Below are 15,137 nucleotides of genomic sequence, written 5' to 3'. Positions count from 1 at the left end.
CGATGCAACACTGAAGTAAATATAGTCGATAAAGCCATCGATGACATTGAAACTCATTTATGCCACTGACACAATCACCCAAGAGCAGATTTAAACAGCAAAAACTATACTAAAGCTACAATATTGTTAAAAAGTCATGAGCTTCATTAAAAAACAGCAGAATGAAACACTTTAGTACTTAGTTTGTATCTGTAATGAAGCATAAAATTTGTTAATTCAAACTTTCATGGCTTAAATCTTATCCTATAGCCAAAGATTTCCAAATAGTGCAGAGAAAAAGTTCATACGAAAAATATTGACCCCCGAAAAAATATTGTTCCAACTTTCATATATTGAATGAAGTCGTTACACTTTACTCAAGTATACTTTACAGTGGATGAAATATTTGAGAGCAGTATCTGTATTTTCTATTCTACTACATTTTTGAAGTACTTTTCATATGATTTGAGGGAGTATTTTAACCATATTTTTAACCATCCTGACTAAAGTTTCAAACTTCTGCTTTGAGCAAAATAACAAAACAGCAAAAATAAATACACAAAATTCATAAGAAAAATGAAGAAACTGATTCATATTCATACTGGTGACCAAAATATGTGTCATTTTTAGTCAGGATCACTACATTTAACACTTACTTTTTACTCTAAAAGTACATTTTTAAACATGTACTTAAATACTTTTACTTAAGTAGATTTTTCCATGTGATACTTTTACTTGAGTAACTTTTTGCCTCTGGATCTGTGCTTTTACTTAAATAACAAAACTGAGTACTTCATCCACCCCTGCAGTCCACATACAAATCTATACCAAATCTTGTATCAGTCAATATAAAAAAATATACAAGTCAGAACTGGAGATTTCCGTAAGAGTTTTCAAAGTCTAGATCTATATCAAAAGTGCCATAATAAACTATTACCACGCCAACAAGCCTTTTCCTTAATATTAAAATCAAGTTTGAAATGTTGATAATGTGACAGCAGCAATGCAAACTATTGAGCCTCCAAAACTTTCCAGATTTGTCAGCAAATTTACAAGGCCTTTCTACATGTTAGTGAATACATATCATATCTCACAAATATTTTCCTATTTCAGTTCTAGTGCGGCCAGTTTTCAGACGTAGACAATCATAAGATCTTGTATTAAAGGTTCCAGTATCAAAGTTCATTAAACAAGTGAGATATTCAGTGAGTCTATGAAGTATCCCCTTATGGTCACCCTGCTTTTTCATAGAGTGAACAGTGATGGGTTTAAATTAATCTCCTGTTATGAAACGAAGCACTGAGTGAAAGAGTGGATCCAAAGGTTTCAAAAGTCTGTAGTGAAGTCTGCATGTAGATTATATTTCCATAATCTAGTACACATCATAATCATAATATACAGATGAGACCAGAGGTGTACATATACTGTATAAAATGACACATACTGTCAGTTTTGGACTTTAAGCTGCTACTTTTTTCCCCACACTTTGAACCCTGCGGCCTATACAACGGTGCGGCTACCAGTAGGCACTCTCTAGCAGTAAACGTGAATGAGAGACAGACGTGGGGAAAGTTTTGATTTTGAACTGTCATTTTGCGCCTCATGCACACACCCTCGTCGTGGAAAACACACAATGATGATGCCTTTAAGTTAAAGGCAATGGATCTGTCATCAAAGAAGGAAATAGAGCCACTGCACGTAAGTTTGTCATCAATGAATCGATGGTGCAACATTGGAGGCGGCAGTGGGAACAAGTGAATGTAAAAAGACGACAAAAGCTTTCAGAGGAAGCAGACGGCTCATGTTGGTGCCGTTTTATTTTCTAAACATGCAGGTATGTTTATCCCGTGTTGATGGAGTGTTGGTGTTGCTGACAATTTTCAGGCAATTTGCAAAAAAGCATGTCTGAAAACAAAAAAAAAAACAAAAAAAAATCCTCCTCTTTCTGCGTAAATATCTCATGTTGTAACATATGTGTAACCTGTGGCTTATATTTAAGTGCGGCGTATGTATGTACGAAACTTATTTTGTTTTACAATGTAGTTGGTGCGGCTTATATTCAGGTCCATAGTCCAAAGTTTACGGCACTTTTTTTTTTTTCTTACTGTCAGACATGAAATCAGACTGAACTTTCCCTGTTTTAGGTCAATTAAGATTACCAAAATTTCTATTTGTTAAATGCCAGAATAATTTTTTCATCACTTTCTTCAAAAGTATATAAGTATATAAGTAAATCACTATGTATTTAAACAATTTGGGAAAACCCAGATAATGATGTTTTGTCTTTGGAAGCTTGATTTATTGACATTTGAGTTAATTAAGCCCTGTGGATGTATTTGAAGCCACACCTGAAACACACTGCCTCTTTGTGTAACATCATGGGAAAGTCAAAAGAAATCAGCCAAGACATCAGGAAGAGAACTGTGAAGTTGCACAAGTTTGGTTCATCTGGTGCAGTTTCCAGATGCCTGAAGGTGCCACGTTCATCTGTTCAAACAACTATACCATTTTTATTTAGTGTGTGTCAACTTATAGTGTATGTAAACTTCTGGTTTTAACTGTAGGTGTGATTATGAAATCTCAAAGCTGTAGTTATTTAATAATCCAGTGTATTTGGTAAACACTAAATATCCTTTAAAATATACCCTACTGAAAAATACTGTTTACCTTGTAGTTTAGACTTTGACAAACATGTTCTGAAAGCCGTGTTATTCTTGCGTCAGTTCAGCCGTTCGTTTTTCCGTCCTCTCAAATGGGACAAATGGGAATGCTCTTTGAACAGAACCCTACAGTTTAAACATAACTCACAAATCAAATCTAAGAAAAATTAAAATATATCGCAGTAGAATCAATATTCCAATCTGAGTAAGCGTAATTATCAAATGTCAAAGCTTATTTATATGTAACGCCCCCTGCAAACAACCAAACCAACCAACTGTTCACCCTGTAGTTTAGACCTCTACAAACGCGTTAGGAAATACATGTGATTCTTACTTAAGCCCGCCACACACTACAGGATTTTTCAGTCTCAAATTATATTTAAACTGCGACAAAAAACGCAGACCACAGACATGGGGAGAATCAGATGAGGATTTGAACTCCCAAGCACATAGACTGCAGCAGAATATGGCAGCGAAGGGACCGCACACCACAAGCTAAAGGTTGTGTCTACAGTAAAACGACTCAGAGCATTGCACTTCTAGTTTAGATACAAGTTTTTTGGGGTCAGTATTTATCGTGTGTACATTTTCTTCATACTACTGGAACGTTTTTGGTCATTTTTGGCTATATGATAAGATTTAAGCCATTAAAGGTTGAATAAATTACTTCTATCACTCATTAGAAGTACAAAGTAGATACGAACTAAGTATTAAAGTGAATCATTTTTGGAGTGTAATTCTGGTGAAGGGTTTTTGTATCAGTGGCGTGATTTAGTTTTAATATTATCGTTTATCATCTATATTTTCTTCATCGATATATTGCACATCAAAATTTGTGATCATGACAGGTCGATGCAGTCGTTCAGATAAATGCTTTTAACGCACAGAAGACTGGACGTAAACGACACAGGAAGTAGTCGGTATCGCTCATCTGCAGTATGGATATAAACAGACACACATGCCAATCTAATCTCAGTTTTTTTTACTTTTTAAACATTTCAAACTGGATTAACAGCGCTACTCTGTGGACTGAGGGTCATTATTTGTGGAGGAAACACTAATGGCTAATATGAATGAGAATACTGTAGTTTAGTTTTAAATACTTTTTGCAGTTTCCTGAGTTTGTACCTCGCGTCTCTGTGTCCGTCACACTATTGTCTGTTGCCGTGGTGATGTTTTGTGGTTACTGATATATCGCTACAGAGAAATACTGCAATAAACGATAATATTAAAAGTACTTTACGACACTGACACAAAGCAGGATAATCCCAGTGAACACATTTTTAAATATACTGTGGGTAAAAGGGCAGAAATACAACAAATAAACAACAGAATGAACTAATAATAAAGCATAAAAGTGATTTATTTAACCCTCTACAGCTGAAGTCTCCGGTCAATACATAAAAATCCTCCTTCAATGGACGGCGGGATTGATATAGTGTCTGAGATATTTAAGATGGAAAAGCTAACTTACACAATAAACATTCAAAGTAACACTTTTTATTGTATTTGGCACAAGTGGATCAAGTATATCACCCCAGTGGAACAGATTTTTTGTGACTTCTCCATTTCTTGTGAAGAATTATTTTATTTTATTTTATTCTACACTGCATGTGGTAATAGAAAAATTCAAATCTGTCAACTGGACAAAAAGTTGTATGAGTGAAGACGTTTGGCTGCTTCTTCGGTTCTGCTCAGATTACTGGTGGACCTTTATCAGAAGTGGGGAGCTAACTACACTGAAACTCAAAACACCTATTTGTTTATGGTTTCTGTTTGTAGGGTAGGTCTTACGGGCTGTACTAAGGGTGAACTGTGCCTGAGTCATACTTAGCATAAACATTCAGGCCCCTAATGGGTGTGCTTTCCTATTAGCATACGGGCTATCACTATTGTTTTCCTTGTTTAGGTTTAAGTCTGAGGATGGAGTTATAAATAGGAGATAGATGATGTCTGTTCAAAGATGGATTGTCTTTCCTAACAAAAATGGCTTCTTTAACTCCCCTCTCAAACCATTTCTTTTCTTCGGCTAAGATCTGTCCACCAGTAATTTGACCAGAACTGAAGAAACAGCTTGGATGAGCAGTGAAACGTCGTCACTCAAATAACTTTCTGCCCAGTTGACAGATTTGAATTTTCTTTTACTATGGCTCAGACCTGGACGACAGAGACACTGCATATACACTTTTTGATTGCATTCCCCCTGTAAACTCCCCTTGCATATTTATTTTTATTTTTTTACAGTATGTGAACGTGCGTTGTGTTCTGCGTCCTGATTGGCTGAGGGACTGTAGACCATTGTCCATCAGTCTCCTCTGTGCCGTGTGTCCTGTACAGTACAGAATGTGTTCAGACAAATTTACATAAATGTTGCATCGCAGTGTGACTCTGAAGTGCTGTATGTTTGCACGTTTTCTCCCCGACAAAACCCACAATGTCGATGAAACAAAGGCGCCTATGAACGTTTGAACTTTAAGAGAGTTTAAACAAGAGAGAAATGTGAGAAAATGTTAATGCCTGTGTGAGAAAAGTGTATAAAGTGTGTGGTGAGGGGTTTTACAGCTGCAAAACATATAGAATAAATGTAAAAAATAAAGCTGACTACTTTGCAGATTTCGCCTGCTGCGGGTTATTTTTAGAACGTAACCCCCGCGATAAACGTGAGGCCGATGTACACAGAAATGGGATGTACCAAAGAATACTGTATAGTGATTAAAAGCACTTGTAAAAGACTTTTAAGGGAGTAATTGCTTGTTTCATGCGTGTGGTGATATGGAAAAGCGCAGGTGTAAAAGGGAAAGATGTTATATTTGAACTGTGTGGAATGTGTCTGTATAATATTTGCTCTTTCCGAATAAAAATAAAATAAAAAATGTACATGTGATAAATATTGAGGCCCAAAATATACTGTCCCAGTTAAGTCGATAGGCCTCGCTCAGAGTCACACTGGTACCACACACAGGAGGAACGCTGAGGTTTACAAATCGAATACGAAGATTCTAAATGGGGCCACGCCTACCTGAAGTCAGAGACAAGAAATTGGGTCATAAATCGGGCCCTGTAGTGTGTGGTGGGCTTAAGTTTACCCATTCATATTCAGTCTGCTCACAAATCTAACGACTCCTGTTTGAAATGTGCTCTCCGAACAAAATCCTACTTGTAAAACACACCACAAATCTAATCTAATTCAATTTTTTTTTTTTTCTAAAATCGTACTGCCCTAAAAACACATTCCCAATCCAAACCAAAATAGCGCTTTTTGAAGAGCACATGAGTCATAAACGGAGAGAGCGAAAAACCTCCCAAAATGAGTCATCAGATGTGGCAACGCACCATTATTATTGGAGCCAGGGTAATAGTCCTAGAACAATACAGGTGATGTTTAGCTCACACTACAGACCACCGATCGTCACGCTGTCACACCCAAAGTTTAGCAATTCACTTTAAATTATTCAGTTACTGTGTTAAGATGAGACAAGAGAAAACATCGCTCTAAACGAATCAAACGCTGGGGAAGTACCCACTACACTCTATGGTAAATGGTCAAATTTTTATATCGAGGGGGTTATGTTCTAAAAATAACCCGCAACAAGCAAAATCAGCAAAGTAGTCAGCTTTATTTTTTACCATTATTCTATGTTTTTGGCTGTAAAACTCCTCACCACACACTTTATACACTTTTCTCACACAGGCATTAACATTTTCTCACATTTCTCTCTTGTTTAAACTCTCTCAAAGTTCAAACCTTCGTAGGCGCCTTTGTCGGTGCAGAACGTTTCATCGACATTGTGGGTTTTGTCGGGGAGAAAACTTGCAAACACACAGCACTTCAGAGTCACACTGTGATCCAACGTTTATGTAAATTTGTTTGAACACATGATGACACTGATGAACAATGGTCTGCAGTCCCTCAGCCAATCAGGACGCAGAACACAATGCACCTTCAAACACTGTAGAAATTCACATTCACACACACATTTATACGCCAGTGTTCATCTGTGGGAGCTGGAATCACACCGCCAACCTGTGGGTCAGCTGATCCGACAGCTCAACCAATGATGTTTATGTCGAGAGCGGAATTCGACTGTTAACCTTTGGATCTGTGGACTTTACCAACTAAGCTACTGTTACCAAAATATCGTTGAGTAAATGATAGGTAGAACAGTCATTTTTGGGCGTCAATATTTATCGTGGGGACTCTCTTTATGTACTAGTGGGGTTATGTCTCTCGGCTGGCCTGGGAACGCCTTGGGGTGCTGGAGGACGTGTCTGGGGTGAGGGAAGTCTGGGAGTCCCTGCTTAGACTGCTGCCCTGGCGACCCGACCCCAGAAAAGAGGAAGAAAATGAATGGATGGGTTTATTTTGTTCTACGATAAGATTTGAACTGCACAAGTATCTATCAGTCATAGTTAGTCAGAGTTATTCCAATTTCTTGTGTTTCATTTATCTGCAGCTCATGTTTTGAATTTTTTAACAACCCAACTCAACATTTCAGCTGGTTGGTCGACTTTCCTGTCTCTCTTCTTCGTCTATCATCGTCACCACTACTTCTTCTCGCTCCATTTCAATTCCCAAAGCAGAAAAACAAACGAGTCAGCACTTAGGAATGACATGAAAGAGATCCAGCGTTTTTGTCAACGCTCTAATAATAAATAACGGACTCCGCAACATTGACTCATTAAAACAGCACCGTGTAATTTTCGGGAGGTGTCACGTCACCTGCGTGGAAACAGAAAGTTAAACCCACACTTCAAAACACTCTGCATGGAGATGGATGAGTTTTATGCTATACTGTGGAATATTATAGCCAAAGGAACAATATTTACATGGAAACAAGTAGGTGGAGGCAATCATTCATACAAATAAAGGGTTAGGTTTGTGGAGATGCAAGCCCGCTCACATAAAGGACTGACGCACAGGTTGGCGCTGCGATTCCAGCTCCCACAGATGAATGCTGTCGTTGTGTCGTTGGGCAAGACACTTAACCCACCTCGCCACCAGTGTGTGTGTACACCGGTGTATGGATGTGTGAGTGGTTCCTTGACGTAAAGTGCTTAAAGTGACTCGAAGGTGGAAAAGCGCTGTATAAAACTATGACCGTTACATATTTTTCTGTGTGTTTTTGTGCAACGACAGCATTATTTTTGTTCTAATCTCATCTCTGCGCCGTTTAAACTCCGCTGCGCATCAGAGACATTCAGATGAACTTGTTTACTTGCTTGCGAAAAGGCTAAACTTATTTTAAGATGTTTCCGCTGCAATCAGCTCCTTCAGTTACAAGCTGCAACTATATACACCTGTGACAAGAGGCCCTGGTAACAAATCTGCTGTGACATATTCTGCCTTTAAACATCTTTAATCACCGTCTTGTACCTACAGTATGCAAAGATATGAGCACATAAAAAACATTCTTCCATTCTAGTCTATATCTTGACCAAAAAGTTACACAATGGGGTTTTGGATGGATAAAATATTGTTTTGAGTAATGCTAATAATTCTAAACACTGGTCACACCAACACATTCATCCAGTTGAAGTGTTTTCCGCAGAGAAAGGAGCGAGCGGGATTTGAACCCACAACCCTCTGATTAACGGTCAAATACGTATACTCCATACTGCTCTGATGCCATCCCTTGAAACCATTTTCTGTATGGCACTTTTCATTTCAAATTAACCACTTAATCAAGATCCAAGACACACAAACCCTGCATATTTAGGCTTTAGTTCTTCTCTCAAACAGAAAACACTCTGTTCCACCTTGTGATGTCATGCAGTAACAGGAAGTGCTCCACTGTGTTTTTAAACTCCACACACCTTCACTAGAATCATTTGGATCATTTCAGCCCTGGAATTGCCAATCTCTAGTAAACAAAAGGTAAAAAGTAGCTGTTAACTTGAAAAAAAACTACCACTTCATGACATCACAAGGTGGAACGGAGCATTTTGAGCTTTGGAGATGAAACAGACTAATAATGCAGGATTACTCCAACAAAACACAACTCCAAGTATGTTTTTGATGCGGTAATAACATTCTAATCTATTTTTTGTAAACTAGAATTTAAAATGCGTCCGTACCTTCACTTGGACAGGGCGTGATGTCTGTAAATTCGTTCGCCGTCTCTGTAGTCCTCTGATGGTTTGTATGCGTTGCGCCTGTGGTAGTAGTTGTCGTATTTGAAGTAGTTGTAGTAGTAGTAGTAGTAGTACTGGTAGTGCTGGAGGTCCCCCCATGGTCGGGCGGTTCTGGGGAGGTGGGAGCCGCTCCTCTCTCCTCGTCCATGGGCTCAGGGCTGCTCGGAGGAGGAGGAGCTGGAGGGACCAAAAATGGAGCCTGGAGGAAGAAGAAACACAAGATAAGTTACTAAAATGAACCCCACTTTGACAACAAGTTCATTTTTAAATTCTTCGCAGCTGTCAAATATTATTCCTCACTCCTTTACTCATCCGTTCCTAACATCGATATGACTCACCTCGCCGAGTTTATAAGCACATTTCACACAGAGGAGTTCAGTTTTGCAGTGTTGCTAATAACAACTTCAATGCTAACTGCCCGACGGCGTTACTTCCTGGTTCTTGGATGATAAAAGCACTTTATACTGTAATCACACATGGTCATTAGAGCTGCTTTTACATTATATCTTAACTTAACATATGAAATAAATAAATGAAAACAGCCTCTTTAAAATTGGTTGTAAATTTCTAAATAAATAATAAACATTTATAACTTCAACTGTCAAAAAAACTGCTTTCAATCCTGCTTCTCTCCCTCTAGAGTGACACTTCTGCTGCAGCAAACGAATATTTTAAAGCGCACGTATTACGCTAATTTCTGATCTATGTTATAATGTTGTTTTCTCATCAAAAACAGACCTGGAGTTGTGTTTTGTTTCATTCTCACATGTTTAACACACAAACCCTGCACATTTAGGTTGTTTTCTGTTTCCTCTCTGAAACAGGAAACACTCTGTTCCACCTTGTGATGTCATCATGTGGCAATACAGGAAGTGCGTCACTGTGTATTTAAACTTCATTCACCTTCACTAGAATCATTTATATAGCTTCAGCCCTTGAATTGCTAATCTCTACTGAACTAAAGGTAAAAAGCAGCTGTTAACATGAAAACTACCACTTCATGACATCACAAGGTGGAGCAGAGCATTTTGAGCTTTGGAGATGTTTCATACTTAATAAAGAGTTACTCAAACATGTGTGAATGAAACAAAACACAACTCCAGGTCTGTTTTTGAGGATGTAACAACATTATAACATGACTTAAACCTCATTAGAGTCTCTTTAGCGTAATAACTTTTCTGGTTTAGATGTTATTGCTTTCCACACTAGGGCATTAAAGGATCTATCTCCATGGAGACAAGCAGATGATGCCACAAGGCCAAGTTAGAGATCAGATCTGTGAAGAATGCCTCCTATTAACATTTCAAAGTTAAATATTGTACCTTAAACCCTGGCTCGCTCTCCCTCTGTACTCTGTGGGGTATTATAAAGTATGTTTACTGTTATTATTATTAGCACAAATAATATTTGACCTGATCTGACTAATAGGGTGTGTACAAATACAGACCCAGAGTATGACAGAGGGAGGAGCAGACCAAACCTGATCCGGCATGAACTGCTCCCAGCTATTAAAATAACTATGATCGACATTGCACTAAAACTCTGCAATCAAAGTGCCCCATCAAACAGCTAACACAACCGGGACAGGCGTCTCAACATGTGGGCCACGCGCAGAACTGGGTCATGGGAGAATCGAGCTAAAACAAGAGTGAGTGAGAGATACATGTGAATGGAGCTGACGGTAATAGGCCTAAAAAGAGTGTTGCAATAGTGTTAAAATGACAAAGCAGACAGTAACTGAGACTAAAACAGGACAAAATTTGAGACACGATCTCCCCCGATCTATAATTCCATCCTCAGACCCAAAGCAAACAAAAGAAACAAAAGAGAACAATTGTAGGGCCATTAAAGGTTGAATAAGGCCATTAAGGCTGAAACTGGGGACAACAGCTGTTTACAGTCTCAGTGTCATTAGCTCCTCCCTTCAGACAGATATAAGGCCGTGTCCACCACTAATCTGACCAGAACTGAAGGAGCGTCTTGGATGAGCAGCAAAACATCTTCACTCCTACAATTTGTCCAGTTGACAGATTTAACTTTGGCTTTTTCTTTGCTGAACATTTTTAGAATAATGCTTCACGAGCCCATATGGTCACATAATGAAAGTGCTGCTATGTATATGTTGAAAATCGCACTCTATTGTCAAAAGAGAGCGTTTTTATTATCATTCTAGTATCAAAATCAGTACTGAGTATACAACCAATTGCTAAGTACTGAAACCATGTTAGACTTTTTAATAGCCAACATGCTATTTAACATCTAAGGATAATTAGAATTTGCCTAAATATGAAAGAAGACAAAAAAAACTGAATGTGTTGAAAAAACAAATCACTAATGTAACAAAAACACACTTCTATACCCTGAAAGTGAAAGAGAATATTTACTTATTTAATATTTATATAAGAAATGTATTCATATTATTAATAATGCAACTCCACCTACATTGAAAAAATGTAATAAACTTTCTTCCGAACAGACTATTTATTAAACTTTCTTTTCGACAAACTCCCTGATCCACTTGGTCTCTGTGAACCCAAAGTGCACAGCTCCAAAAAGATCCTCGGCCTTTGCTCAGTCGGTCTTTCCATTTCAAACCATCAGACAGAGAATCAGCTCCTGACTCTGAAACTGTCTGTAGATTTGAATCATTTTACTAGAAATGTGAAAAAGTACATTTTAGATAATCAAATGTGTCCACACCAGTCGAGTTCATTTGCACTGTTCTATTTCACTGTAAAATCCTGTAGATAATGATTTTTTATATTGTTTTGGACTGTATTTTAGTGCTAATGTTAGTGATGATTAGTCTTATAATGTAATTGTAATGAAATGTGTATTTTAATGTGTGTTCACTGCCCAGGGACTGCACATGGAACACAGCAGTAGCTAAATCGGGTATAAATCATCTTTTCTTTTGTAAGATTAATGAATTTGTACATGGTCCCTGACAAATAAAGGATAAAGAAATAAATAAAGTGTGCCATAATGTAACAGCACACCTGGATAAACCCTTTACTCTCATGATGGTAAATCTAAAGGTGAAAGAAGACAAAATAAACTGAATATGTTGAAAAAACTTACTAATGTAACACTTCTGTAGGCTGAAAGTGAAAGAGCACATTTATGGAGTGAGCCTTAAAGGAGCAGACCTGGATAAACTCTTTACTCTATGATGGTAAATCTCGCTGCCACTGGAGGAGCGTGTGACAGCAGCAGATCAGATAAGCCCAGCTCTCTGTATGAATAGACCAATGCAGCTCATGTCACGTGCCAGTGCAGAGCGCGCTCCCGGCTCTGCTCAGCTGGACAGCTGTGTGCGCGCGCTCGAGACTGGCGACGCACGCGCTGCCCTAAAAGTTTACACGACTTTATTATTGACAAAATGTGATCAAACAAACGTAACAGTCACACAGGAGGAGCTCGGGTGCAAATGGTTTGAATTAAGCGCATTTTGGAGCGCAGTTGTGAAACTTTTGGCACAGAGAAAACATCAACAAACCGAGATAATATTGGAGCCTGTCCAAGTCTGTGCACACTCACGTTTCAGAAACCGCTTCATATGAGCATTTTTGCACAACTCCTCGCGCTGTGTTCGTCCTAAGTGTGCGTCAATGAGCTGTCTAACTTCTGCACAAAACACAAACAAACCCCGTACCTTATCTGAGGCTGAGCGCGCTGCGTCGGGTCCGGGGCTAATTCATTCTCTGGCCGCTCCAGGTGGACACTTCACCCTCGGAGCCTTTCCCAGACCCAGATTCCTCCACCACAGCGGCCTCTTCGCGCGAACCCCTGCCCGCTGCTCGGTGCAAACTCTCGCTCTTATAATCCCACAGAAATCAGCGCAGAACCAAACTTTTCTCCGCGCCTCGAAACTTCTTCCTCCCGGCTCGCCTTGCCCTCCTCCAGATGTGTCGGTGCAGGCAGCTCTCGCTTTGTCCACGCTCCAAACGTGTCTCCCAAACCCCAAACTCGTGCGTAAAGTGGCTCCAGAGCTGGTGAAAAGCGCCTGTGCTCCCGTGCGCTCGGCTTGTTGTCTCCCTTGCCTCCCCTCGCTGCCTCTTGCCCAAGTTTGCAGTGCAGTTATTGGACAGGAAACTCCAGTCAGCGAGACTGCGCTTCCTCCGGGCTACAAACTAGTTGGGCTGAGCTACGCTGTCATATAATTAGCCGCTAACCCGAACCAGACACGGCACTAACACGGGCTAAGCTTTCATCAGGAATTACGAGCCCAAACCATATGTTTTTACAATAGAGCTCCAGCGCCTCGGAATAGTCTGTGCTGGACACTTTTGCATCATAAGCTGTACTTTCACATTAAGTTTGCACACCATGTTGGTAATTAGGTATGTAGACTATATATAGTGAAAGGTGAAGGATTATACCTCCTATTTGCAATTACTTTTATGGCCAATTTACATGTTTTGGTCCAAATTAGAGTTAGCACCGTTTTTGTGGGTTTATGAAGGCTGTTATGTTCATGTTACTGGTCCTATTAATAGAACAAGAAGGCGACAGTAGTGTTTGTCCACTGATCTGAAGGTTGTCGGTTTGAATCCCGCTCCCACAGTTGCATGCTGTTGTTGTGTCCTTGGGCAAGACACTTAACCCACCTCGTCTTCAGCGTCTGTGCACACTGGTGTATGAATGTGTGTGTGAATGGGTGAGTGGTTCCTTGATGTTTGAAGGTAGAAAAACACTGTATAAAAATGTGACCTGCCTCCTGATGTAGTCCTGGATCAGACCTGGTTTAGTCCTGGATCAGTCCTGGTTTAGTCCTGGTTCAGGGACCGGCCTCCTGCTGGTGCCCAGAGTCAGGACTAAACATGAATCAGCGTTTCAGTTTTATGCAGCTAAAACCTGTTTAGCTGTGCATATGACTCAAAGGGATTTATTCTGCACTTTTCTCCTTTAATGTTCATTTTATGATGGCTATTTATGCTTATTTATGTTTTGGTTTGCTGTATTGTGATTTTAATGTCTTTCTTATTCTATAAAACACTTTGAATTACCTTGTGTACCAATTGTGCTGTACAAATAAACTTGTCTTGCCTTTGCCTAACCACTAGGCTTGAGTAAGTAGATTTATATGTATTTATTTACACATAGGGGTGACATATTACACAGAATAATGTGATGGATGATTTCAAAAGTCTCAACGGTCATAACATGTCGTAACCTATAGCTCACATATATTAGGCTTTAGTAAAATCATACAAAATGCATGTATTTATATGTGAGATATTCAAACAATACAAACAGAGGGTGAGGGGTGAGGGAAGTTTGCCACCGCGACCCGGCCCCGGATAAGCGGAAGAAAATGGATAGATGGATGGATGGACAAACAGAGAAAGGCATATAACAAGAAGCAGGTGACAAAGCTAGAGTAGTAGTAGTAGTAGTAGGGTAAATGGTCAAGAAGTACTAGCAGTAGTAGTGGTAATAGTAGTAGTAGCATCATTGGCAGTATTAATAGGCTGTACGGGCAAATAATCCCAGATGAAGTTGTACTCATACTGCTTCTTGAGTAGGCCTATGGAAGTATACAGGTACTTGTACTTCGCTCTCCTTCCTCTGGCCCTGATTAGTAACAACCGACTCATTCCCATTCCCATCCGTTTCAGTAGCTGCTCATGGTCTTGTCCATTCATAGCTGATAAACGAGTGTTATTATGTTCCCGAGTGGTGAGGTGCAGCTGTTTTGGCCCATTTGAACCATGAGTCAGAGTGTTACTAGAATAGATCAGGCTACAGCCACGTTTACAGAAAGTGTGTAAACAAATACACAGACAACAGTGAGTCAGGGTCACTATAAAAGTCTATTAGAGCCGTAACAACAACATACACTGTGTTTACAATAGGAAAGGCTTAAATTACCCCAGACTTTAAAGATACACTAAGAGTCTGCTACCAGCTTGTTGCACTGCTTTTACTTCAGTCAGAAAATCCCACAATATGGCATTACACTTGACTATCTCCATTCCGTTCATGGGCGCCATTTTGAGGACCGTTGACCATTCAAAGGATATAATATTTGTTCTGGATAGTTGATAGGCTCTGTGCACAACAGCGTCACTAGTACGACTCACGCTAAAATGAATAAATGTTTAAAGATCAGGCAGTGGACAGGGAGCTTCGGGTGGGTTAGGGGTCAGAGGTCAGAGGTCAAGGGGTTAGGGTCTGGCAGAGGACAGAGAGCTGCAGGTGGATGTTAGTGAGACTGAATACTTCACCAGAGGACACTTCTATGTTTAGTAAAAGAGATGTTTGTGTGTCAATGCTAACGCTAACGCTAATTTTGAAGCATAATAAATATTAAAACAACACCACAAACTGAAGTATTCTACGTATTTAAATATCTGGGTAGTT

At 39.4% G+C, this 15,137-nt stretch overlaps 1 protein-coding gene across 1 annotated transcript in view; it reads right to left on the bottom strand.

Annotated features, from left to right (window-relative positions):
• The window catches only part of mdfi (MyoD family inhibitor), a 71,054-nt gene extending 58,220 nt beyond the window's left edge, over positions 1-12,834 (bottom strand). Inside the window, exons 1-2 of the mRNA XM_055222192.1 lie at positions 12,427-12,834; positions 8,715-8,970 (exon numbers count right to left, since the gene is read on the bottom strand). Of these exons, the coding sequence (XP_055078167.1) occupies positions 8,715-8,919 (205 nt within the window). The 5' untranslated portion in view covers positions 8,920-8,970; positions 12,427-12,834. The remainder of the gene's footprint in view (positions 1-8,714; positions 8,971-12,426) is intronic.
• Positions 12,835-15,137: the final 2,303 nt, after the last annotated feature.

This window comes from Periophthalmus magnuspinnatus, chromosome 5 (assembly GCF_009829125.3).
Source record: "Periophthalmus magnuspinnatus isolate fPerMag1 chromosome 5, fPerMag1.2.pri, whole genome shotgun sequence".
Lineage (NCBI taxonomy): Eukaryota > Metazoa > Chordata > Actinopteri > Gobiiformes > Gobiidae > Periophthalmus > Periophthalmus magnuspinnatus.
This window is presented reverse-complemented; position numbering and strand designations above follow the sequence as displayed.